This window comes from Colobus angolensis, unplaced genomic scaffold, assembly GCF_000951035.1.
Source record: "Colobus angolensis palliatus isolate OR3802 unplaced genomic scaffold, Cang.pa_1.0 Scaffold56, whole genome shotgun sequence".
Classification (NCBI taxonomy): Eukaryota; Metazoa; Chordata; class Mammalia; order Primates; family Cercopithecidae; genus Colobus; species Colobus angolensis.
In genome coordinates, this window is record NW_012119154.1 from 10,308,085 (window position 1) to 10,333,982 (window position 25,898).

At 47.7% G+C, this 25,898-nt stretch overlaps 1 protein-coding gene and 1 long non-coding RNA gene across 3 annotated transcripts in view; one reads left to right on the forward strand and one right to left on the reverse strand.

Moving 5' to 3' along the window:
- LOC105525824 overlaps window positions 1-12,579 on the forward strand; it is a 29,870-nt gene extending 17,291 nt beyond the window's left edge. The window contains exon 3 of the long non-coding RNA XR_001003982.1: window positions 12,535-12,579. This is a non-coding gene — a long non-coding RNA (uncharacterized LOC105525824). The remainder of the gene's footprint in view (window positions 1-12,534) is intronic.
- BCL6 (B-cell CLL/lymphoma 6) lies at window positions 1,829-25,898 on the reverse strand. 2 transcript variants are annotated; one of them, XM_011961599.1, is made up of 11 exons: window positions 25,581-25,630; window positions 16,237-17,397; window positions 15,009-15,047; window positions 13,685-13,855; window positions 11,871-12,092; window positions 9,208-10,179; window positions 8,497-8,681; window positions 6,864-7,031; window positions 5,622-5,752; window positions 5,371-5,508; window positions 1,829-3,052 (listed from the first exon to the last, which is right to left on the reverse strand). In XM_011961599.1, the coding sequence occupies exons 2-11, from the start codon at window positions 16,353-16,355 to the stop codon at window positions 2,909-2,911; spliced, it is 2,289 nt and encodes a 762-aa protein (XP_011816989.1). In that variant the 5' UTR covers window positions 16,356-17,397; window positions 25,581-25,630; the 3' UTR covers window positions 1,829-2,908. The 2 variants fall into 2 exon arrangements, with proteins under 2 accessions (XP_011816989.1, XP_011816990.1); XM_011961600.1 differs by lacking the exon at window positions 16,237-17,397 and having other exon boundaries at window positions 25,581-25,898.

Below are 25,898 nucleotides of genomic sequence, written 5' to 3' on the forward strand. Positions count from 1 at the left end.
ATGTAGAACATCACGCATATTCCATGTATTGGTGAAAAGTTGCATTTACATCATGCTTTTTAGTAAACACTTTATATTCCCTTTGCCCTGGCTTATCTGCTTAGAGACTTTTCTTTTTAGTTATTATTGATTGTCAATTGGCTCCAGTCACTCACTCTTTGATCTTCCCTTTTGTTTAAATGGCCACCCACGCTATCTGCCCTCGCCCCTCCATCTCTCTATTAAACAGTCATGAAATGCAAACAAACTTGGAGGCACTCTGGGAGCGAAGGGACCCTGGGGCCAGCTTCCCTTAGGCCTGTGAATTGTCATTCCTGAAGCTGTCTGTTTTGTAAGTTCTTCTGCCAAGTTTCTATGGGAGCAGAAGGATCATTTTCTCCCTTTTCAAAGAGCAGGGTGAGTTGAGGCCTCGAGCTGGCAAGTCCTTTAAAGTCATTTTCAAAGGAAACCTGAGCTGAAAGGCCATGCAGCTGGCAGAGGGTGCTGTGCCTTTCTGAGGCTCTCTGTGGGGCGCTGCGTGGTCAGCTCCCATAGCTTCCCAGCACGTGCTCGGAGCCTGCTGCAAAGGCACTGCCAAGGGACACGCCTGCCCAACAAGTGGGCCCACGGCCCTGGGGACAGGCTCAACTCCACATGCCCTCCCCACTGCCACCCAGGAACAGGAAGGGGGGTGTGCAGGCTTCTCCTCTGGGCCAGTGACCAGAACCACACTTGTCCTCACTATTCTCAGGTCAAACTTGATCCTTGGGGTTTTTTGAGGTAAAATAAAACTAGGTGCCAAAGCAAGCTAGGTGAACTTGCATCTGAATCAGGGAATCATAAATGGTGTCGTTCACTTTCATGAAAGGTTGGAAGGGGGACCCAGAGGGAAAGTACTTGTCCCAAGTCACATTGGAGGAGGTGGCTGAGTTCTACCACAGGGCTCTTGGGACAGGGCACCTCTGCAGGGATAGAGGTTTGCTTGGCTACTAACCATTCATAAAGCTTCTGAGTCTGCAGATGTCTGCCAATCACCCAGCAGACACCAAAAAGCCCACATTCACTCAGGCTGAGAAATACATGTCTGGAGCCACATGCCTTCATACTGCCCCATGAGCTGAGTGGAGAGGAATTGTTTGTGAAGCCAGGAAGCAAGATGGGCCTTCTCACTTCCAAGACTGGGCAAACTGAGGACCAGAGGAAGAAGAGATGCCTATGTCAGCAGAGCTAGCAGGGAAGTCATTAAATACTTAGCCTAGGCCGGGCATGGTGGCTCACACCTGTAATCCCAGCACTTTGGGAGGCTGAGGTGGGCAGGTCACCTGAGGTCAGGAGTTCGAGACCAACCTGGCCAACTTGGCAAAACGCCATCTCTATTAAAAGTACAAAAAATTAGCTGGGCGTGGTGGTGCGTACCTGTAATCCCGGCTACTTGGCTACTTGGAAGGCTGAGGCAGGAGAATCACTGGAACCCAGGAGGCAGAGGTTGCAGTGAGCTGAGATCGCACCACTGTACTCCAGACTAGGAGACAAAGCGAGACTCTGTCTCAAACAAACAAACAAAATGCTTAGCCTAGAGCTGAGTGGGAGATCCTTCCAAAATCTCCCACGTGAGCTCTTCAGAAAGGGCCTGGAGTCCACAGTCTCTCCTGGTGCTGGGATCCAAATGTGCGTTCGTGCCAAGGTACCAGGAACCTAGCCTCATCTCAAATGATGCTCCTTTGTGAGAATGCAGCAGCCAGCAGCCTCTCCCCTCCAAGAGCATTTTCCACTAGATTAGGAGCTGAGGGAGCAAGACCCAGGCCAGGCCCCATTCCAATGCAAGAAAAGCCCTCCAGACCGAGCCCGCTTGACTTTTCAACATTTTATTCTTATATTTGTACAGCTATATTTTACAATGCGGTAATGCAGTTTAGACACAGCCAAACCCTGTCTCCAGAGTAGTTACAACACAAGCATGACGCAGAATGGGATGAGACGAACTTTCCCAAAGAGAGTTTAGTTAGTAACAACTTCAAGTCCCTGTGTCTGCCTACACTTCAAAAAGGGATGGCACACGCTCGCCCCTCATTGAAAACTTCCGTGAAAAAAGGCACCGTGAGGACACGTTGTACGGGTATATACAAACTGAAAACTAGAACAAAATTACACATTTTTCCTTCTGCAGATTTTTTTGTTCTTTTTGTTTTTTTTTTTAATACACACTTTGTAAATTGTAAACCTTCACTTGCAAAAAAATACAAATACACTGAGGCATTTTAGACAAAATATTTTCTTACTTATACAGGTGCAATACTTAAAATATTCTCTTAAGTGCTCTTTCTCAATAAAGATTCTCAGATCCGTGTCTGCCTGCAGATACAAAATCGAGCCTTTGATGCAGTTTTATATTTTTAATATATCTTTTTTAGGTTTATATATATTTATTTTATATATATATATATTTATATATTTACAACTCTGCCATATATTCCTTCACCTTTGGTTAAAAAAATTAAAGCCCTCTCTTTGATAACATACTGAAGTCTTGTCTTTTAAAAGAATGCACATTTACATACAAAAGAAACACCTGTTCCCACAAAACATATACATTCCTCATTTTGCAGACTAAAGTCAAGTCAGAACTTTTGCATACTCCCCTGCTTTGACATATAAAATGATTTTGCTTTTTGCTGACGTGGTTCACCTTACACATAGGAGAAGAAGCAATATGATTTTCTTAATGTTTTATGGCAGTGGGGGAGGGGGAGCTGCTGCGGCTCCCCGTCCCCCAGGCCCCGACCCCCACCACCCCCCACCCCCAGCTATGATTTGCACTAGTGGATGAAAGAGGCACTACATCAATGGGATGAACATTGTAAAGTGTTACAGTATCCTTTGGGTAGATTCTGAGAAGGGGCTGGAGACGAAAGCATCAACACTCCATGCTTCAGCAGGCTTTGGGGAGCTCCGGAGGCAGGTCAGTGGCTGACACGCGGTATTGCACCTTGGTGTTGGTGATGGCACCATGCTTCTGGCGCAAGTGAAGTCGCAGCTGGCTTTTGTGACGGAAATGCAGGTTACACTTCTCACACTGCAGGGATATCAGAGGCAAACTGTTAGCTGTCATCAACCCAAGAAAGGTGTCATTGCTCAAAGACCCAGAGAGGAAGATTCTCCTTACAAGGGACAGGGGCAGCTCTTGCCTCTCCAAGGCCAGGTGAAGAACCCATATACATCCAGGCTTCTGCCAACAGATAAGCTAGCATCGTGCAAATGTCCATTCCCTGCTTTCCCAAGTGCTGCTTCTGCTTCTCCCTTGCTAGAGATGTCCTTCCCTGCCTTAACTCCACAAGTTCAAGTCTTATCCAAAAATGCAGTTAGATGCAAACTCCTCTAATTATTATTTCTGAATCTCTCAAGGATGAAAATAATCCCTGTTTTCCTTTGAGCCTCTGTAAGAGTTCTACCTTTACCACACAGCCCTCCGTGTGCATGGATCCTTCTCAAGTGGGTAACACTTTGAGGGCAATGGCTATTTTTCTCTAAACTTTATAATCTTCCTAGTATCTAACAGAATGTACCTCTTATTCCAATTATGCAATTAATCTAAATACACCTGGACAAATGGACTAGATCAGTCTGAACTCATGGATATTCTGGAGTCTAGGGTAAATGTTTTTAAATGCAGTGATATTCTTTCGTAGGGTATGCATCTTAGATAAGCTAACTAAACATTAGCAAGTGGAGCCATTTCTTGATTGAATTCAACGAATGGGTAATAAGCACTTTAGTTTAGATAAAAGTTACTTAAAAGTAACACGGATGACGAAATGTAAAGGGATAATCTAGAGATCTTGAATGAGAAAGGACATTCTTAGATAAAAACAGAAAACGTAAGTAAATATGAACTTTAGTTTGTAATTATATATCAGTATTAGTTCATTAGTTGTGACAAATCTATGGAACTAACGTAAGATGTTAACGATATAGGATAAAATGGGTACAGGTTGGAGCCCTCGGTACAATCTTTGCAATTTTTCTATAAGTCTAAAACTATTCTAAGACAAAAAGGGTAATAAAATATGTTTAGATAGAGTATATGTTTTAAAGTGAAAATGGAAATAGATTAAGACAAATACAAAATGAGCAGGGCCGTGTGTAAAATCTCTGGTCTTGGGAGACATAGGGGTCGACTGTATCTATGCCATTCACTGCTGTGTGTCCCCAGCATGTCGTTTCTCTCTCCGGGCCTTGGATCTCCCTTCTGAATAGCTGGGCCAATACAGGCTGAAAGTCATTCTCAACTCTGATATCCTATGCATCTAAAATTCTAGCAAATCATTATCATAGCAGATATTTATTTTACTATTACTATGTGCCTGTGCTACACTCGACACTTCAATAATTAGTTAATACTACAACTGCATGAAGTAGACACTATTATCAAACTCACTTTACAGATTAGGAAATTAAGGTGCTAAGAGGATGACTAACTTGCCCAAGAGCAAACAGCAAGTAAGAAGATATTCACTCACAGCTTGATAAACAAGTGAACAAAAATAACCATGTTTTGTAGGTTAACCTCCGGTAGGTAGGTTAACTATTCATTGATTACTTCTTGTTCCCATCACCACCTAGAAGGATGTCATCAAATCCTCAAAGCAACCATAGGCAAAATGTACACAAATGAGCATGGCTGTGTTCCAATAACCTTTTACTTAGGGACAATGAAATTTAAATTTCATATACTTTGCACACGGCACAAAATATTCTTTTGCTTTTTAATTGTAAAAACCATTCCTAGTTCATGGAATGTTCAGACATTGGCACACAGGCTGTAACTGCTGAGACCCAGCCCTAGAACACTACAATCCCAGGGACCCGCCCACAGTGTCGTGCTGCACAGCTGGCCGCCTCCTCTTTCTTAAAATGACTCTTCTCTATGCTTTTTTTAAATAATTTTTTCTTGTCACATCATTAATTCTTATAACATTCTTTTTGTTCTCCTCCTCCTAAGACTGTTCCTTCTCAAGCACCTTAGCTCCTCTTAAATGTGCATCTAGCCCAGTATGGGGTGTCTAGTAGGCACTCAATAAGTATTTGTGAAATGAATGAATCCAGGTGGAGGGAATCAAATATACGTATCTACAGTCTAGACTCTTCTCTAAGGCCCAGATCACCTAGTGTGATACCCCCATTTTGAAGATGAGTGCCCTAAGGCTTGGGCCAAGGTCAAGCAGGGTGTCTGGCCATCAGACCCAGATCTAGGTCTTCCAACCATTAGCATAGTGGTTGCCCCACTGTGTGCTTGAGATGGGAGCAAACAGTTCTACTGTCTCCCTGCTCCACCTCCTTCCCTGCCCTCCACATCCCCGCAGGCCAGAGAGCGGCCTCAAGAGGCTTACGTACATGGTAAGGTTTCTCTCCCGTGTGGATTCGCAGATGGCTCTTCAGAGTCTGAAGGTGCCGGAAACGGGTGCCACAGATTTCACAGGGATAGGGCTTCTCACCAGTGTGGATGAGCACGTGGGCACGGAGGTGGGCCACCTGAATGAAGAAGAAAGCATGAGAGGTCGTCTGGGGTGGGTTGCAGGCCTCTGAGCAGCCCCTCATCAGCACACAGGGGCTGACCGGGCCTTTCTCCAGGCCACTCTGCTCACCTGTACAAATCTGGCTCCACAGGTTTCGCATTTGTAGGGCTTCTCTCCAGAGTGAATTCGAGTGTGGGTTTTCAGGTTGGCTGGTCGGTTGAACTGGGCCCCACAGATGTTGCAGCGATAGGGTTTCTCACCTATTACCGAGAAAAGGGGAAAAAGAAAAGCCATATTCAATAAGGAAGGTCTCTGCAGTCTCTGGCTGCTGGATTCCTAAGCAGCCTGCTCCTCCCTGAGGCCACTTGTGTTTTCCTTTCCCTTAGGGAATGTCGGAGAGAGAATCCAGGGGCCTGCCCCACGCCTGCCAGCCCTCTCTCACACACACACCTGCATACCTTGCAGGGGACCAGGGCCAAGAAACAAGTGGTGGCATGGAGTAGCAACAATGCCAGGTGTGGGATAGGAGAGGGGGAGGTTCCAGGAAGCCTGGGCTTTAGAAGCAGCTTTGTCATTAGGATTATCTGCCTGTGAAACGTGGACAAGTCACTCTCCTTCTCTGGGCCTCAGTTTCCCTTTCTGCAACCTGAGGGGCTACTTCAGATTACCTGGGAAGACTCTTCTAGCTTTTCCCTTGGATAAGACAGTTTCACTCATCAACTCATTCACCAGGGAGACACAATTAGGCTGCTCTAGTTCCCCTCTTTTAGAACAAACATATTTTTCCACTTGTGGCAACTACAGCTGGATTCCATTTGCAAGAGGGGTGAGGGGTGGGGCTTGGGTCTGAGTAGATGCTCAAGCAGAGGAAACCAATAGAATGGCTGAACCTTCCTTCCTGAAAGTTTCTGGGATAATAGGGCCATTTACAGTACTAAGAGAGATTTTAAGCAACAATCAGGTCATGAGAAGCTACCTGGTAAAGGAATGTGAGTTGATAAGGAACAAGTTATTGAAAGAAATTAAGAGAACTTTTTTTTTTTTTCCCGGCTTTACAAAAATCGAATCTATTTGTCTTCCCCAGACTTAAGTCTCTTCACCTGTACATGGGATTAACACTTCTGACCCCAGCAAAGGCAGAAAAGCAGGATAGAGCATCTCAGAGGAAAGACAAAGGACACAGGGAGTGGATGAGTCAAGACACCAAGCAAAGACAAGACAGCGTTAGGCCCCTCGTTCAGGCCAGGATGGGTCCTGCCTCCTGCCTTGCCCCACCAGGTCTTCAGGCCCCACGCAGCTTTCTCTAGGATCCTCTCCCTGTCCTGCCCCAATAGTTGTGGAGACTTCAGGTCAGGTGCGGCAGGGCCATACCGGTATGGACGGTCTTGTGGCTGGCGAGGTTGCCCTTGTAGCGGAAGGAGGCCTGGCAGCGATCACACTTGTAGGGTTTGTCACTGTGGGTCTGCAGCGTGTGCCTCTTGAGTGAGGCCTCCTCAGAGAAGCGGCAGTCACACTCATTGCAGAAGAAGGCCCCGTTCTCTGTTGGAGGGTGGTAGGGGGACACCAACGTCAGCACGAGGAAGGGAGGTAGGGCTCTGAGGCCACTCTCCTCTGTAGCTACCCCCTGTGCCAAGCTGAACCCTCAGTCCCTCACTCACCCACCCGACATTCATGGGAGCTCAGAGCAAAGGATCTGTGGGGACTTTATTTTTCTTAGCATTTAGAGTCTTAGCCATAGAGAAGGGAGAAAGGAGAGGGACTGAATTAAGGTACAGAAGGGAAGGTCAAACAAATAGGTGTTCAGAGGGCCTGCGCCAGTGTGAGGAAAGCTCAACAGAGATTTTCTTTCCCCAAGAGCTCTGAGAATTGATTGTTAAAAATAAGTTTATGGTTTTATTTACACTGATACACAGAAGCCCTCAGGCAAGACCCTTTACCTCTGAGCCTCTCTCTGTAAATCAGTCTTCAAAGTCCGATAATAAATCCCTGTCCCGCCTACCTCACAGGAGGATATTATATTACACAAAAGAAAACACAAAGCATTCCAGGAATGTAAGATATAGGTCAATTCAATTCTACTTTGAGGTCACTGAAGGAGGAATTAACGACGAACACTGTGGTCACCCTTGCACCTATCTGGATCTCATGTCTCCAAATCCTCCTGTGAGATTGGGAGACCAAAGCTGATGGTGGAAGTGGGAACAGAGGCCCAGAGAAAAAGAACTGGAGTTCAGAGCAAAGGCAAAACTAGCCAGCGGGCAGGAGGGGACAGTTCTCGCTCTCCCGTCTATGGGTCCATGACCCTGTGCCAAATCTCTTGCTGGAAGCAGCTGATTTTTTTTTTTTTTTTCATTTGTTGTAACAATGTGAAAATGACAAGTCACGGTGATTTAACCCTGATTAGGTACTACTGGGCTCTATTACTGTAGCCAGAGCTGGGTGAAGAATTAGACTTTTTTGTCTGGTAAAAACTGGGAATGCCAACCACCGACTATCCAGAAACTCCAATTTAATAATTCTCTTCAACTCTTTTAACTCAACTAATATTACTAAGTTCCTACTCCATGCTAGGGACTTACTACTACCTATGGGGGATGCAAGAATGAATAAGGTCAAACGCTTCTCCTTGCAGAATGTACAGTCTGGCAGAGAATAACATGCACACAGGTCAGTCCCAGTCGTTTTGGTATTGAGGAATGGAGAAAGCTCTGGGAGTTGCAGCCAGTCCCACAAGCTACTTGTGCTGGAATGAAGCTAAAAAGACTGTGTAGTAAGTCCTGATTACCCCAGATCAACGCTAATACCCCATCCCTCGCTTTGGTTAGCTCGGTTCCCTAAGAAGCGAAGCGTGGGATGAACGGCTGCTGACTTGGAGTGCCAGTGGACTTCCAATTGAGGACTGCTCCAATCAGAGACAACAGCAGAAGTAAAATGGAGCCCAAAACCCATGGAGCAGAGGGGCCTTCCTTCTCCCTGACAAGGGGAGGGAGGGAAAGGGACTCACCACAGCTGGAATCTGAGTACTCAGACTGGGTCTCTCCCATCTCCTCAGGGAACGTGGGGCCAGCGGTGTGGAGGCACATCTCTGCATGCTGTGGGGACTGAGAGCCGCAGGACGTGCACTTCGGCGGGTGCATGTAGAGTGGTGAGTGGCTCTCACTGCTGCTGCGGGGAGAGCCTGTCAGGGACCTGTGGGCAGGAGTGAAGACAGCCTCAGCACCTGGGGCAGGGCCTCAAGACCACCCTCTCCTCCCTGTGTGCTGGCAAGCCCAGAGGCCAGAGCTGGACTGCCCACTCAGGCCCTGAGACCTCAGAGTTGTCCTCAAGTTTATCTCCAAACAGTATCTGCGGACAGATCACTGACCAGGGTCAAACTGAGCCAGAGCTGCTCCGTAGCCCACAGTCTCTCTCAGTCCAAGGGTAGCAGGATGGTCCCCTGCCACATCAAGACCACAGGAAGTGCCTGTGGGATTTACAGAACGCTATTCTGCCCCAGAAGGGAATTCTCTCTCTTGCTGTGAAAACATATACACTACTTCAGTGTAATATACTTCCTTACTTAGACTAACTCAATCAATAGGCACTGATTCCACACCTCTAATAGGCTCAGCAATTCAGGCAAGAAAGAAGAAACCCTTGTATCCATCAGAAGAAATGACGTGGAGCCCTGCCCAGGTAATCCCCGACCTCAGACCCAGACTGTCTCTGAAATCACCTGTTAACGATGTTATTGAGCCGGCTGGCTTGCGGGATGGTGGAGTCCTCCCCGCTGGCACTGAGCTTGGTTGGGGACTGGAGGTCAAGGTTCTCAGGCTCCATGGGTGGCTGGCAGGCAGGTGGGGCAGTGTAGACTCGTGGGGAAAGGCGGCCCAGCTCAGCCTGCTCTGGCCCCTCTGGTTTGGCATTCTGGTTGAGGCTGTTGAGTACGATGAACTTGTATTTCTTCCAGTTGCAGGCTTTGGGGTCAGTGGGGCTCTTGGCTGGAGGGGAGCCAGAGGCCTGGAGGATGCAGGCATTCTTACTGCTGCAGGACTCTGTAGGCGAGTTGGGCTGGCAGTCAGATTTCTGGGGGCTCTGTGGACTAACCAGACCCTTCCGGTTCAGGGGTGCATTGGGGGGCTCGAAATGCAGGGCAATCTCATCTTCTGAGGAGGGTCTCTCTTCTTCTTTGCTGACCTTGTCACAGGGGAAGTAGGGGGCATTTCGGGCTGAGGGGGCAGCAGGCTTGAGGCCCTCAGCCACACTGTAGTGCATATCGCTTCGTGCCTCTTCTGGGACTGTTTCCTTGGGTGAATAGATATTGCTGTGGCACACGCTGGGGGACACCTCCAAGGCCGGCCGGCTGTACTCACCGGGGACTGGCCTGGTACCATCGCACGGGAGGGCCCGCTCCTTGGGGAAGGGGTTGGCCACAGGCATCCGGACATCCCGAAACTCCTCATCGGAGAAGAGGAGGCTGCTGACAGGGAGGTGGCTGTACATGGAATAAGAGGCTGGCGGTGTGGACAGGCCACTGTACAGGCTGGGGGCAAAGCCTCTGCTCTCACACCCAGGGGCGTTCCTCAGTGGCAGGTTGTTCTCCACCACCTCACGACCCCGATAGGCCATGATGTCTTGAGGCATCAGCATGCGGCTGTTGAGGAACTCTTCATGACGGGGCTTGATGGCAGGAACCATCTCTGCTTCACTGTGAAAGAAAAAAAGAGGAAAGACACCGGCCTGAAATCAGAACTGTTAAACAGATGACCTTCCAGTGGTACTTACGTAACCACATCTGTGTTTGAATTAGCTAGACGTAGGTGACATGGCTCTGGAGCAGGGAAATACAATTACAAGGCATTTACATTAGAAGCCTGGAAATCTAGCCTACAACTGGGAAGATAGAGGCCCAGAGAAGGGAAGTGAGTTACCGGCATGATCTGTGCCTGATTAGACATAATCGTGTATGTTTAAGGCACATATCTATGCATGTGTGTGAACCTATAGCTCTTCTGATGTTATAAAATTTTATAGCTCACATAAAACTTTCAAAGCCCTTATCTCATTTTCACCCATGCAAAATCCTGAAAGGAAGGAAAGGTGGTTATTATTATCTCCATTTTGCACATAGGGAAACAGGAAAAGAAGAATTTATACAATGTTGGTATGACATATTTGGAGGATCATACACAAATGAGTAACCTACTGAAGAAAGAACTTGTCCCAGATGCTGATGAACGCTTATATAGAGAACAGGCAGCAAATGCCAATACAAGAATCCCTGGTCTAGAGCAGCCAGATCGGGTTTGCAAACCCAGCTGTGCCACTTAGCAGCTAGGTGACATGGAGCAAGTTACTCAGCCATTCTAAGCACAAGGCCTGATCCACTGAAAGTACTTGTAAATAATAGCAATGATGATCTTGCCACCATTAGCACACACAGGAGACAAAGAACTCCAGCTGTATATACCTGAAGGAACATCATGTGGGTGAAATAAATAGGCAAGCTTACCATGATGACAGTTAACAGAGCTAGAACCAATAAGAAGGTTAAAGAGAAGCCAAAAAGAGAAGCTTTCTAACTGTCCAAGGTATGCCGTGTGGTTCTGGGAACACTGAGTTTCTGGCTCCTGGAGGTTTTCAAACACAGCCTGGAAACCCCTTCTGTTTGAGCAAGGATGCAATCACCCTAGCATGGCTGGATCAAATGGTTCTAAAGAAGTTAAGCTCTGAGTCTCTGTTTCACGTAGTGAAGCCCCTCCCTTCTTTGGATCTCAAGTTCCTCACCTTTAAATGAAAGTCATGTCTTATCACCCCTCAGGTAGGAGGTTAAACTCAGTGAACTCAATTCAATTCAATAAATGTCCTGCCTAGTGGGAGCAGTGTGACATAAAAGGTGAGTAAGATAGCCCCTGTAACCTTGAGCAGCCCACAGTCTGGTAGGGAACTAAGGCACATATGTAAATAGTTGTAATAGAAGTCTAAAGGAGAACTAAAATACATATGCAAATATTAAAATAGAAGGCAAGTTTAAAGCACAGGCAAAATGCTTCACAACACAGAGGAAGAACTGAGGGAGGGAAAGTGGTCATCAGAAAAACTTCCACGGAAGAGCTGGCATCCAAGATTGGCCTTGCAGGATGGGTCGAGGAGAGGGTATATTAAGTGAATGGAAGAAAGCAAGATGCGGTAACGCATAGGACATATCTGCACAGCCACAGGAGTTAAGTCTGCCTGGGGCACAAGAGCTAAGAAGAGCAGAAGTGTGCAAAAAGAGTGGAAATGTGGGTTGCAGCATATCGTAGAGGAGTATTTTTTCCGTATGCATGAATTATCAAACGTTTCTGATTGGGGACTATCTCTTCCATCTCCGAGACTTCCACCCAGGCAGCAACTCACCTGGCCTTGATAAACTTCCGGCAGGTGTCCACAACATGCTCCATCTGCAAGTACATAGCTGTGGCCATCACGGCCATGATGTTGCCCTCCCGCAAATTGAGCCGAGATGTGTACATAAAGTCCAGGAGGATGCAGAAGCCCTCAGGGTTGATCTCAGGATCTAGATTGATCACACTAAGGTTGCATTTCAACTGGTCTGTGAAGATGCTGTAGAACAGGCCACTGTAAAACAAACAAATAGCCCACTCTAGTAGACGTATAGAATCTGTGATCCATTACAGTCAGCACTGATACTCAGCCCCTTTCCCCTGGGCCTACTTCCAGAACTTCTATGGTAATTAATAATAGCTGTTATTCATGGAGAGCTTACCAAATGTCAGAGAGTCATTAAGCACCTTACATGCATTATCTTTTGCTCCTTATAGCCCTGCAAGGTAGGTACTATCATTCTCTGCCTTTACAAATAGGGGAACTAAGATCAGAGGGGTTAACTGAATATTCTTAAAGTCACAGGGCCTATTTTCCTTTTAGTCTTAACTGCACGGATTACCAGAGTTAATTTAGCCCCCATTTGCAGTAACTATTCCTAGTCTATCTTTGGCATAAGCATTCCCTCTTGTTCTATTGCAATTATACTTATTTTTAAAATTCTATCTTTTTTTAGAATTTGGGTATGAATGACAACTAAATAAAAATATGCCTACATCTATACTCTACTGCTTTTATCAAAGTCCATAGATTAAAAGAGGGTCTGTTATTCCTAGAAGACCCAAGTCAAACCCCAAGCAATGCCTCCAGGTGCCATGCTGTCTGGTGGTGGAAAGAGTACTCAATTGTAAACAAGAATTCTGGGCTATCGTCTTGATTCTTGATTCTACTTTTTCTGAGTGGGTTGCTAGAAGTGAGCCAGACTTCCACCAAGTAGCTGTGCAACTTTGGGTAAGATATTTAGCTTCTCTGCATCTTGCTTTACTCATCTTCAAAGTAGGAGGAACAATCATGTCTACCTTACAGTGTTGTGGCAAGAATGAAAATGTAAAGGATATAGAATGATGCCTGGCATATAGTAAGCATTCACTAAACATTATCTATTATTTTTATATCTCTATAAGCCTCTGTTATTTCCACTACTAAAAATCAGGTGCTTAGAGTAGATATTGGATAAGTTATCTAATAGCAATAGAGATCCCTGATTCTACATCATTTAACCTCCCTGTGCTTTCCTTTTACCATCGATAAAATGAAGACAATAGTGCAATGCACAACACTGAAGGCTACTAAAAAGATCCAGGGAGATGATATCATGTAATATAAAATTGCTTTGAAAACTCGAAATACTTAATGAACATGAAGAATCAGCTAGTTCTCTCTCACTAACTCTTACATATACTCTGAACACCCATGGAGATTCAGTTGTAGCATAAAATAAATACATTTATAGCATAAAAGAGCAAAATATTTCAAATTAACTTGCTTAAGCTACTTAAAGAAAGTTCATTTGAAATCTTGTCATCTTTCCACTGGTTAACTGAAGTTGTTCTCCATGTCTGCCCCAAACACATCCTTTCTCGGGGCAGTAAATAATTTTTCTCCCTCTCTGCCCACAGAACATGACTCTTTCTTTTCTAAAAGTGCATTCGTTCATTCATTCATTCACTTGGGAGCCTACTCTGCTAGGTCATGGTGCTGAGATCTGGAGACAAAGCGAGACGTCGTCCCAGATGCAGTAAAAGGCCTCCATGTTCCGCCTTGCTTGGCCGCCAGCACCATCACCCCACTTTGACTCACCCACCCTTTCCTTTCAGACCCCTCACCTGCAGGCCATGAGGACCGTTTTATGGGCTCTAAACTGCTCACGGCTCACAACAATGACAACATCAGTCAAGATGTCTCGACTCCGGAGACGATTAAGGTTGAGAAGAACATCACTGGCATGGCGCGTGAACTGGATGCAGCTGTCAGCCGGCGAGGCCATTTTGTCTTCACTTGAAAAAAGAAGCCAAAATCCTGTTAGTCCTCCAGAACCTGTTTCCTGCTTGCCATGGGTATCAGAGCAGGTGGCTCAGCCTGCTAAGGTACGGAATGCAACTCAGGTCCCTTGTGTTTGATCTTTGAACAATTCATAGCCCAACTCTGGCCATTATTCTTTACAGTTTTAAAATGGGGAAAATAACTTTTATCCAGCAAGCTGGGATATTAAGTCCTTTAGGGGAAAAGCAAAGGGAATGAATGTTTGTTGAGTGTTTTTCCCACATACCAAATACTCTGCCAAGCACTGAGAGGCAGTGAGTATGTGGCAATGGAGAGACACTGTGTGTTTTGCTTTTTTTTTTCTTTTTGAGACGGAGTCTCACACTGTCACCCAGGCTGAAGTGCAATAGCGCAATCTCAGCTCACTGCAACCTCCGCCTTCCCAGGTTCAAGCGATTCTCCTGCCTCAGTCTCCTGAGTAGCTGGGATTACAGGTGCCTGCCACCACGCCCAGCTAATTTTTTTGTATTTTTAGTACAGATGGTGTTTCACTATGTTAGCCAGGCTGGTCTCCAACTCTTGACCTCGTGATCCACCCAACTCAGCCTCCCAAAGTGCTGGGATTACAGGCACGAGCCGCCGCACCCGGTCGAGATACTGTGTTTTAAGATTATCAGGCTAGACTTGCCTTTTGCTAGCTGTCGGACTTTAAGCAGGTTGTTTACTGGTTTCGGGCTCTGGTTTCCCCAAATGGAAGTAGTAATACCTATGTGGTTATAAAAGTTGGAAATACATTCCTTGTTTATAGGAGGTTCTCAAAACTCACAGCTATTCTCATAAGTATCTTATTTCATCATCTCAGTCACCATCGGTCTCTCTCTACTGTTAGGCTTTAGAGTTGCCTGACTTTCGCACCTTGAGGAATTAGCACAGTAGCTGGCTAAATTAGTTTGTACAAAGAAAGAGTAACAGACTGATTGACCATGCAAGTGTTAAGACAGTCTAATACAGAGGTGAAGGATGAGGACTAGGAGGGATGTAGAGGGAACTGGTTATCCTTGTCTCACATAATGAACAGTAGCAAAGTTCACAGAAACACATGTATTGGCAAATTCAAAAGAAACAGTGTGTCCCAACATTTTAAAGCATATAATTTTATTTACTTACCCAATGTCTTGCTTCACAGTCCAAAATTTTGCTGAAAACCTGCAGAGAAGAGAAGAAAGCAAACAGAAATTGATTTAACGAATGTAAGATTGTCCACTATAGTCTTATTTTAGGACATACACATTTAGTTTTGCTTTGATAGTTGCAGCTTGCCAGCTGGTGTGGTTTTACCACAAGCTAACAAACATTTTCCAGCCTGCTCTTACGAAAACAACAGGCACCCGAAGCTATGAGATAATAATGTTTTTATCCTGAGTACTGGGAGTACAGTTGCATACATTAATTAGTTATACATACACACATACATACATACATTTCCTTCTTCAAAGAAAAAAATTATACCATCCAAAGGCCACTTCAGTTTATGGGAAATAAAAATCAAGAAAAATGGTTCTGTCAACATTAACAATAATGATCTGTCCGTGGCCTAAATATACTGGACGTCATTCAAAACCTGCTAAAATACTATCTTTCAAGTCTTAGAATGATTCCACAAGGACGATAGGGCCAATATCTTTATCCTTATTTCACTGGCAACGAAACTGAGATTTAGGGGTTCAAGTGGCTTGCTCAAGGCAAACAGCTAGGCAGCATTTCCTGCCTATCTGAAATATTAAGACTGAATATAGACTCTGCAGAACACAGCCTGAGACGTCATGTCTACGTATTCCTTGAAAACCTTTGTCTTGTTTTTCCAAGTTTTCTCTCCCTTCCCTACTGGGTCTAAGACCAGACAGAATGCTATTGCTTCCAAGTTTGTGCTTCTCCCTGCTGGTAAAAGACTTAACTATGTGATTTAGCTGAGAACTGGCCAGGGAACACTAAATCTTAAAGAGATTTAATGAAATAGGTACCTCCTTCCAAAGTGGCTTCTCTAAAACAAAATCATTAAAAGCATAGGTGTAAGACCCTCATTTATGATCAAATGTGGGCTGCAAAACAAAACAACATTTGAACTGTCTTTCCTCCTGTAAAAAGAAAAAAAAAAAGCAGAACCTTGTAGAGCTATTTTCCGGGTAAACGGGCCTGAGGCCAGCAAGGTCATGTTGGGCCATGTAGATGGTTGGTGACCTGGCCCTAGTCTTCTGGCTCAAATTCCTGTCCCCTTTCCAAATCAGCCTACGTGCTGTAGAACATGCAAGACAGCACCCTGATGTGGGTGAATCTCATTTTTAAGTTCCTTCCCCCACACAAACACTTTGCCCCATTCCAGGCTGCTGAGTCTTACCAAATGAGCACTCTAAAATGAGAGGTTTCCTTGAGTCTGTAACCAAACACTCTGACATTTCTCTGTGGTCCCAAGTGCCAGTCACTCAATCCCATCGGCTCCAAGGTTAGTGTGTGCATGTGAGCGAGTGAGGACTGGAGGGAAGGAAGTGGGGAAGGGAGAGGACAGAAAAAGACAAAAGAACCTATCTCCTCTTCTCCCCAGCCCAACTCCAGATAGGCAAAGAGAGATAGACTAACTTGGTCTTTACCAAACTTCAAGGATTTTCTGCTTTGCAAAAGAAAGCTGAAGACACATGGGAGGTTTACTTGTAAACTTTCCTCTCTTCCCTCATGGAAGGGACCCTCAAACACTTCTGGAATACCTAGGCTGTTCTTTAACCAGCTTCAACCACCAGCTTGCTTGTGGATTTCCAGTCGCAGGCTTCTGGAACCACAGGAAGCCCAGATTTGCCATTTCACCATGACAAGTGGCAATGACTCACTCCAGACACGGACTGAAACAAACAAATTCTCCTGTGTCCACTGTCAGCTAGGCCTTGGGCTTTTCACCCTAAGCCTCTGCTTGGCCAAAAACAAATATACATACATGAGGTGCAGTTTCACTCCTTTGTAAGCCAACTCTTCTTAAGAGCCCCACCCCCGACTCCTGAGTATGTGGGTTGAGTGTGGGCAATGTTGTCACCACCCCCACCCCAGATGCCACAGGTGTGGAAGCACCACCAGTATTTGGTTTGTACTTTGACCGAGCCCTTAGTCCTTTCCCACCCCTCAGGATTGCATCTTATCCTTATAACAGCACTGCTTTATTAGGGAGGGAACTGAGGCCCCAGGTGAGAAGCCTTGCTCCAAATCTCAAAGCCAATTTCCAGCAAGTTCTGGACATGACTCATCTCCTAGATTCAGCCATTCCACCAATGCCACACACAAGACTACCCACAAAAACAATCTCCAAGGAGCAGGGCTGTCAATGAGAAACTGCCACTTGCTCGCTGCCCCCAGACCTGGACTTCCCACCCCAATCAACCGGCACCCGCGCTGGGTCAGTAACCACCACGGTAGAGTTACATGTTTTCTCCTCCCTTCCTCCCTTTAGCTCCTTTGGCGCTTTCCTTGTGCAGAGCCAACTAGGCTCCTTGAGAAGGCAGATCCTTTAAAAGAACTTTCCATTGAAGAAGAAAACAGGAACCAAAAAAAAAAAAAAAAAAAAAGCAAAGAGAGAGAGCGAGAAGACAGCAGAAACGAGAGAGAGAGAAAGAGAGAGAGAAATAAAATAAGAGCGAGAGGCGAGGTTAAGAGCCAGAGAGCGAGCCAATACAAAAGACCCCATCCTTTTCCTTCCTCCTCCCCTGGGCTGGCACCAGGAAGCCCCATTTTCTCGCTCACACATAAGAGCACAAACACCAGCCTTGCGCGCCGGGGCAAGCCTAGGCAGACCTCGCTACCCCACCCCGACGACTCCGTACCTGTCTTCCAGGGACTGCCCGCCCCTGGGCGATCCACCTCGAAGCCCCCCGCAAGGCGCGATGGAGGCTTTGTGGTATGACCGTGGCGGCCCTTAATTTAGTTACATTCAAATAAAACCTTTCGTGCACCTCGGTAGCTAACATTGTGTGTATGCCTTTTTTTTTTTTTTTTTTTTCCCTGTTACGCCGTCAAGGCAGCGGGCAATGAGGGGAATGGCACAGCCCTCTCATTCCCGGAACGTAGTCAATCTCGGCTTTGCGGATTTCACAGAACACACTTTGCCTATCGCCGGCTCCAACAAGAAGTAACTTTCCAGGAAGCTGCCGGGCCCGGGCAGCCGCCAGGATCGCTGCCTGCGCTGTGCCGGCCGCCGGGGATTCACCCGGGGAGGCGGGGCCGCCGGGGAAGGCTCGCGGGGAATACAGCACACTTTCCCCTAAATCCCTCGTCCGCGCCGAGTGCAGGGCTCTCAGAGTTCACCTAGTCCAACCTCTCACCCACAACCATTTATAAATAGGGAAGGTCAGACAAGTTAGTAGCAGAGCTGGGTCTAGAACCCAGGAGTTCGAATACAATCCGAGGCTCATATCGAAACTTTAAGTTGTCCGATTCCGAAGTTTATTTGCTTTTTTCCCTCTTTTTGCCTTCCATTCTCTCTCACCCCCTTTCTTTTAGGGGAATGTTTGGGCGAGACTTCAAGGTCAAAAAGATGGAGTCCTTAGGGGCTGAGGATCTCCATCATAGGCGCCCCTGGCAAGGTTGGAGAAAAACTAAATCGAAAACCCCTTCCGCCTACGTTGGCAAGAACGGGAACCCAGCTCCCCTTGGTTTCCGCCCAAAGTCTTTAGAATAGGAGCTGCCAAGCCGTAAGGATTTCCGAAACCGATTTCCCCGAAACCGTAGAGACACTGCTTGGACTCAGCAGAGGCCGGGGCCCCGACCCCTGCGCACGCACTGGCACTCTCCAAAGTTGCCTCGCCTTCCTGTGGCCCTCCCGGGTGCCATGTCCTAATTGGGCTCGGTAGCAGGCTCCGGGGTGCGCTTTCGGGGGTCAGGGGACAGTGAAAGACTCAGCCACAAAGGCCGCAGTCTGATCCTAAAACTAGCCAGTGGCGTCACACTGCGCCGCTCATCCCTTCTGCGGCAGCGGAAGGGTCGGAGTCGGTCTGCAAAGACGGAGTCTCTTTGGTCTCAAAATCCTACATTGAGGCTTTCTCACCCCTTCGCCCGGTAGGATAAAGGTGAAAGAGACGGTTGGGATTTAATATGGGGTAGAGATGAGAATCTGGGAAGTTAAAATTAAGTAAGTGCATTTATTGGAAATTAGGAGTCCCGTGGTTCCGGAAGCTCAAACCTAATGGTGTTTTTACCGCTGCCTAACACTAGAGAGAGCCCTCCATCAAGGTTTGAAACCGTCAACCCCTTTCTCGCCCCTCCCCTCCTTCCCATTGACCTAGTTTGGCCAGAGCCTCCCGATTTGGAGAATGCCTTCCGCCCTTCCCCCTCCTCTCTAGCCAGGCCGGCTGTTGGATTATTGGTAATCTAATAACTCCAATAACCCGCTGAAAAATCCAAAGGGAAATTTGAAAGTGTAAAGCACTGTTTAGGGACAAGGACAAGGAATTTTAATAAGGCTGGAACTGCCGTAGTGAACCCCGCATCAGGGGCCCTGCCATGGGGCTCCCGGTCTCAGCGGTGTCTCAGCCAACTAGCTGCACGGCTGCAGACACCACCGTGATCCGGCGGCGGGGGGTGAGGTCAAACGGCGGAGTTGCTTTTATTCTTGGGGGAAGACACTCTTCGCCCTCTTGGCTGGGGGACGGGAGGGTGCAGGAGGCGACAGGGGATAAAAGCGAATTTGATAATGCGATGGCCTCGGCAGCCGCTTTGGATAACCGAAGTGTTCGGGGACATTATGTCCTGACTTTCATTTCTATTACGTTTCCTGCCAAAGTGCTCTTGCAAGCCTGCAAGCTTCTAGGAAATGCAATAAAACAGAGGGATGTGTTTTATCATCAAGATCTGAAGAGGAGTTGCAAAAGGGACATTCCCCATACGCTCAGCGCGAGACAGCCTTCCAGAACCGCCCGAAGACAATGCCAGCAAATCGCGTCCCGGAGCAGAGATCCCTCGGCCGTCCTGGCTGGACTGGGCTCAGCCTTTGCAAAAGGGCTGGCGGGGGAGGGGAGAAGCATGATCTCCTCAAGCAAACAATGCCTTTAAAAATCCGATCTGGAAAGAAGTCAGCCAAGGTCCTTATTCACGTTAATGAAGATGGAAGGCACTAACTGTCCTTGGAAAGCGATGAGTCAAACTTGACCGCGCTTCAAACACGTTCCCAGATTCGTTTCCAGCCCGAACAGAGGCGCGTTTCTCCGACGCGGCCTCGGACGGCTCCCGCAGTGGGAGAGGCTGAATTCGATCCCCGCGGACCTGGGCGGGGGAGACGGTGCTGTCTCCCGCTGCAGAGCGCGCCGGCTGCCGCTAGGGGCCGCCAGCATGCGGACGCGCGTTTGCCATCTTAAGTCACGAGCTCGGAGGAAGAAAACTTTACAGAGGAGCTGTTGCGGCACAAATTCTGGCCTATCCACATGATCCCCCCCCCACACACACACACCCGGTTTCTCGCCAGGCCACACACACACACACACGGTTTCTCGCCAGGCTACTATGCAAAGGATGTTAGGAAGGAGAAGGGAGCGATTTCAGGATCGAGGCTCGCCCAGCAAGTCTTTGGCCCAGGCCTTAATCCCACTCTGAACACGCAAACCCCCGAGCTCCAAGACCCACACCCCTCAGCACCATCTAGGCTTTTCTTGTCTATTACCGAAAATCTTAGGCTATATTTTCTTTTAAAAAAAAAAATCCTCCAAGACTGCTGCGGAGCGGTTTCCAATGAGCACTGGCAACAAAGGTGGCCTAAGAGGTTAAACTCATGGTTCTGGCAGCCGATCCATTCTCATAAATACTTCAGAGGAGCTGAGATAAACCCGCCTTTGACTTTCAGTCACTGGCATGAAATTCAGAAGCTTAAAATCTGGTCCTGGTTAAGACACTAACTCACCACTAACAAGCCTCCTTGTCGGGCCTGTTTCCTCAACTGTAAAACAGAGTTGTACGTCCCAAAGCCCCTGAGCTCCTAGATGGCATCCTTCCACTACCGACTTCCCCTAAGAAGGGCCACCGGGACAGGAAGATGTTGTGTTCGAAGCGGGTTATTTGTGGTTTCTCTTAGTGGAAATAGATGCCCATCGCTGAGTGATGGGCGAGCAGCGAGGCCTTTCTGATTTTCATCCCTCTTGTCAAAACTTTGGAGGTTGCATGCCATCCCCATTGGAGGGTGCCCTCCTTCTGTCAGTGCTAGCATCTGGTCAGGGTACCGCCGCCCGGGAGGTGGAATGGCTAGCCCACCGCCCATGACCGCGAACTCGATCTCAGCCCACCGCTAGGTGGCAGGCCAGCTCGTCCGAGAACCGCCGCGCGGCTGCAGCTTCCACACCGATCCCTACCCGCCCCTCTTTATTTTCTGTCTGGTGGGGGCGAGGGTTGGGGGTGTGATTGCCTCTAAAAGCAAAGCTAGAAACCATTTAATTTAGTGGATGTCATTCCGTTCTTCCCGATGCTCCCGCCTCTAGCAACCACAACGTGGTATCTGGGGGCTGGTTTCATGTATCATAAGTTGATTTCCCCCCCCCACCCCCCGAAAAGCTTTATGTACTGGGCAGGGAAAGAAGGTGCACTTGTCTTCAAAAAGCAGAATGGCACTCGACGGCATTGGCAGATATTCTTGCCAAACACTGGTCGTCCAGCAAAGAAAGTCGGGAATAAACTCCTGATCTTCTCGGAGGAAAGGGGCGCTGGGGGCCGAGAGCTGGATCCCACTCAGGCTCACTGAGTCTGGCAAAGCGGGGGAGTGGGGAGTCGGGTATGGTCTTTTGGTGAAGTTGTGGGTCTCGGGAGGGTTGGGAGGGGCCGTTCCTGGCTTCCACTGGGGCAAAGAGAAACCAGCCAGTTTTGCCACTACGCTGCACCCTCGCTGTGCTCCCGGCGGCAGCGGCGGTCCCACTTGTTGCGCAGTGCTGGAAACCGGCACGCGCCATTCGATGTTGACTCACAGAGGGCTACAGACCAGCCTACCATTGCTCCACGCCATCCACAAACCTCCTCAACACACCCCCTACACATACGTCCTGCCACCGCCGGCAAAACGACAGCATTTCCAGCCACTATGGTGTTTTACACCTAAACATCCCTCACTATCTCGGTATCCGACAGCAGCAGAATTAAGATGCCCTGAGAAGTCAGTCCAAGGGGAAGGTCGGGCTACCTCCGCCTGGAGAACTCTTCTACTTAAAGTCAACCGGGGACCCTCCCCCCACCAAATATATATATATTTGAATATATAAATATATATAAAAAATATATATATGAACCACGTTGCCTATTATATAACACCATCCTAGTTGGAAAGCAACATTTTTCTTCCCTACTTGATAAACTGCAAAGTCCTTTTTATCCGTTAGTTTTATCTCTCCCCCTTTTTTTTTTAAATCTCTGGGGGGAAAAATGTTTCATAAGTTCACTTCCCAATACTTTTCAAAAATTGACTTTTGCCAATAGTTTCACCCACCGAGGGGTGGCGCTGCTGCACCGCCTCCTCTAAATCTCTAAGTTTTTCACAACAAAGTGGGTTGTGAGTGTCATTACCCTGTAGGGGATAGAGGGAAGGAAGGGTTTTGACATCTAGCCATGGCTACCATTTACTCAACCAATAACTGGAACTCTTCAAGGGCTCAGCAAACGACAACTTAAGAATTTAGAGTCCCATTCCTATCCACCAAACCTAGAATAAGTTAGTCTTTTCAAGAAAGCATTGGAATAAAACCTTTCAAAACTGAAAAGAAGAGGAAAGGGACAATTGGAGAATTCCCACTTTGTCTGGCTGTCTCCTTCACGTCCCTAGTTTTCATGAACAGCATCTAGCCTTACTGTCCCTATCAACAGACCCTTAAAACTAGCCAATGCTTCAGCCTCTAGTATTGGAAAGTCTTCCAAATAGGATACTGAGGATACTGGAAACTTCTATTTATAAACTTGGGGTGGCGGTGTGGGGGGAGTGGAGAGAGAGCTCCCATCTACAGGTTTCTATTTTGGCCTGAAGACTCAACTGCAGTCATTAGAGTAAGGGAATGCCCATCTCCTGGTACTTGTTCGCCATTTCCTCCTCCCCCAGAGACAAATACCTTTTCGTCTTTTTTAAAAAAGTATGTATTTTAAAGCAAGAATGTGATTTCATCTCTCTCCTTTGAGCTCATGTTTGCTACCTCCAGGAATAGCGTGTGGACTAGGGCCAGATGAACTTCAACTTGGGCTGCAGATTTACGAGGTTCTGTTCTAGTGCCAAAGGCTCTTGGTAGTAAATAGTGAGCAAAATAGATACCTGTCTCCTGATGGATCTTGCCGCCCCCTCTTTTTTTTTTAAGTTATTTATTAAAACCACACACACCTTGCAAAGAAAAAGGGAAACTGGCAGTCTCTGTAGAGGAAGCCGGTGGCATCGCTCAGAGCCACAAACTGTATTTCTAAACAGCCCTTTCCCTGGTTCCCTCTCTCCTGCCCCACTTTTTTTTAATCCAGACTGTAAAAAACACATCTGCTGACACTCACTTTACTTTAAAAAAAGAAGAGGAAAAGTAAAGCGTTACAAGACTTTCCTCCTGGAAACTATAAACTGATTGAAAATAAAAAAACTCCATAAAAGATTAAATCCTGGCGGGTTGTGGGGTGGCGTGGGCAGGGGGGCGGTGGAGTGGAGATTGGCTCTCTGAGGTGGTCAGGGGGCCCTGTAACAGCTTGGGACTTTTAGCACCTGGTTTGGGGTCATTTATCTGCTCAACTGTCAGGACCCCCCACCCCCCAAACCCGAGCCACCAACTCAACCATCGTAGAAGGGAACACAACACAGAGGGTCTTTTTTCATTTTTTTAAAAAATTGGTTCGGTTGTGTTTTTGTTTTCTGTGGGGGAGCTTTAAAACTCATTATTGCAACACTAGTTCCATTTTTCGCCAGGGTTCCAATAACACGGCATCATAAAGGCAACGCAACCCACAGTTCTCAAGACATTTACCACGGTCACTACATCCGGCAGCGGGGTGGCCCCTAGCTCCTGCTGCCCGCCCCCCCCCTTTCTCCTCGCCCGCCCCCGGAGCTCAGCCGATTTCTGAGGCTCCAACTCTACCCACTCCCTCCCCGGGCCGCCGCCGCCGCCGCCTTCCCCCATTCTTACTCCCTCGAGGAGAGCCACAGGTTGCAAATCCAACCAACCTCACAATCTATTTTTGCAAAATCACTCACAAAGATCTCTCTTTCGCGTCCGCGCCCGCGCCCGCTCCTCCCGCGCCGGGTCCCCCCAGCCACCGCCACAAAGTGCCCTTCTCTCCTCCCGAGTCTTGCACAGAAGGAACGCGGGCTGGGGCTCTGTTTGTCTTCCTCCTCGCCCAAGGTAAGGACCTCGGGAATCTGAAGCCTGGCGTCCGCTACGCTCAGGCCCGCAGTTCCCTTTTTACAGAGCTTGTACCATGGGAAAAAAATAAAATAAAATTTAGGAAAGGGAGGGAACAGCCATTGGGAGCCAACACAGAGTCACGCAGCACCCAAAATACAAACACCGCGGCGGCCAGAAATCCCGCCACCTTTCTCGTTCTCCCGGGCTGTCCTGTCGAGGTTCCCTGAGTCCCCCCGCACACTGAAAGGCATCGCACGTGCAATGCGCACCCCTTTCCCACCCACCCCAGAAACCCTGTCCCGCCATCAGTCTGTCTCCTCGGGATGAGCAGGGAGAGCGCGCGGAGGTTCCCGACACCCTCGACTACAACCAAGAAAGAATAATTTTCAAAGTGTTCAACATCCCCGCCCCCAAGCTCCCCAAAACACAGGGGCAGGGGACACCAAAACACTCGGCTCTCGTTAGGAAGATCACGGCTCTGAAAGGAAATAGTAGACACGATACTTCATCTTATCTGGATTTATGACCAAAAATAAACAAAAACAAAAACAAAAACCCGAGGAGTTCGCTTGCATTTTTTCCTTCCAAATCTCGGTTCGGCTCGAAGGCAGGGAATCTAAAAGACCGAGGCCGATGGAAGAGAGCCAGCGGGGCGAGCGAGCGGGCAGCCTCCCTTTTTGCCTCCCGGAGTCACCCAGAAGGACAGGGGAAGGGAAGGAAGAAGAGGCGAGGAAAAAGAGGAGGGAGGGAAGGGGAGGCCAGGAGCGAGGGAGCAAGGAAAGCAGTTTGCAAGCGAGAAAAGAGGGAAAAAACACAGCCGCACGAATCCAGAGAGATCACAAGCCGTACGCAAGCAGCAGCAGAAAGAGCGAGAGCGCGAGCGCGCGTCCTCTCCGCGGTCTGGGGCCAGACAGCCCCCAGACTTGCCCGAATCACCCCCAAGCACTGTCTCGTCCTCTCTGCTCCGGCCGCCCCCTAATTCCCCTCCTTCCTCGCCTCCACCTCCTTTCCAAAAACCAAAACAACACAAGGGAGGGTGGCAAAAGCCTCCCCAAACCGGCCGATTCACTCAAAGACAACAATAATAATAAAAAATACATAAAAATCTATATCCTAGAGTGGGAGAGACGTGGGACTAATCTTCGGCATTTATTTTAACACCTGACAGCTAGAATAAATAAATATATACATTTATATCAATAGATACACATAGAAAACTTGGAGCCAAAGCATTTGGCAAGAGCGGAAAAAAAAAGAATTAAAAGGTAAAATAATGATCATGAGCAGCGGCGGCGGCAGCGGCACCAGCGGCAACAGCGGCGGCGGCGGCAGTAGCAGCAGCAGCGGCGGCGGCAGCAACAGCAATAATCACCTGGTGTCCGGCCTTTCCTAGAAACTTCTTGCATCACCACTTCTAAGAACCCCAGTTCTAAGAATCAACAGAGCTCAATTCTCGGAATTTGAGCTTCGGACTTTACCACTGCTACGTGGCAGGGGAGGACTTGGTGTCAGCTCGCCGAGATTTTTACCTCCCCTGGCCGATCAAAAGCCCTCAAAGCCACAAGATTTTTTCACTATCCGGTATATTTCGAGGTCCGCATAAGCAGAGTGTCTCGGATTTGGAGGTTCCGGTTCGAGGTTCGAGGGGCCTGAATGTGGCTCTCCCTCCCCGGGCCCGTGACGATGGTAT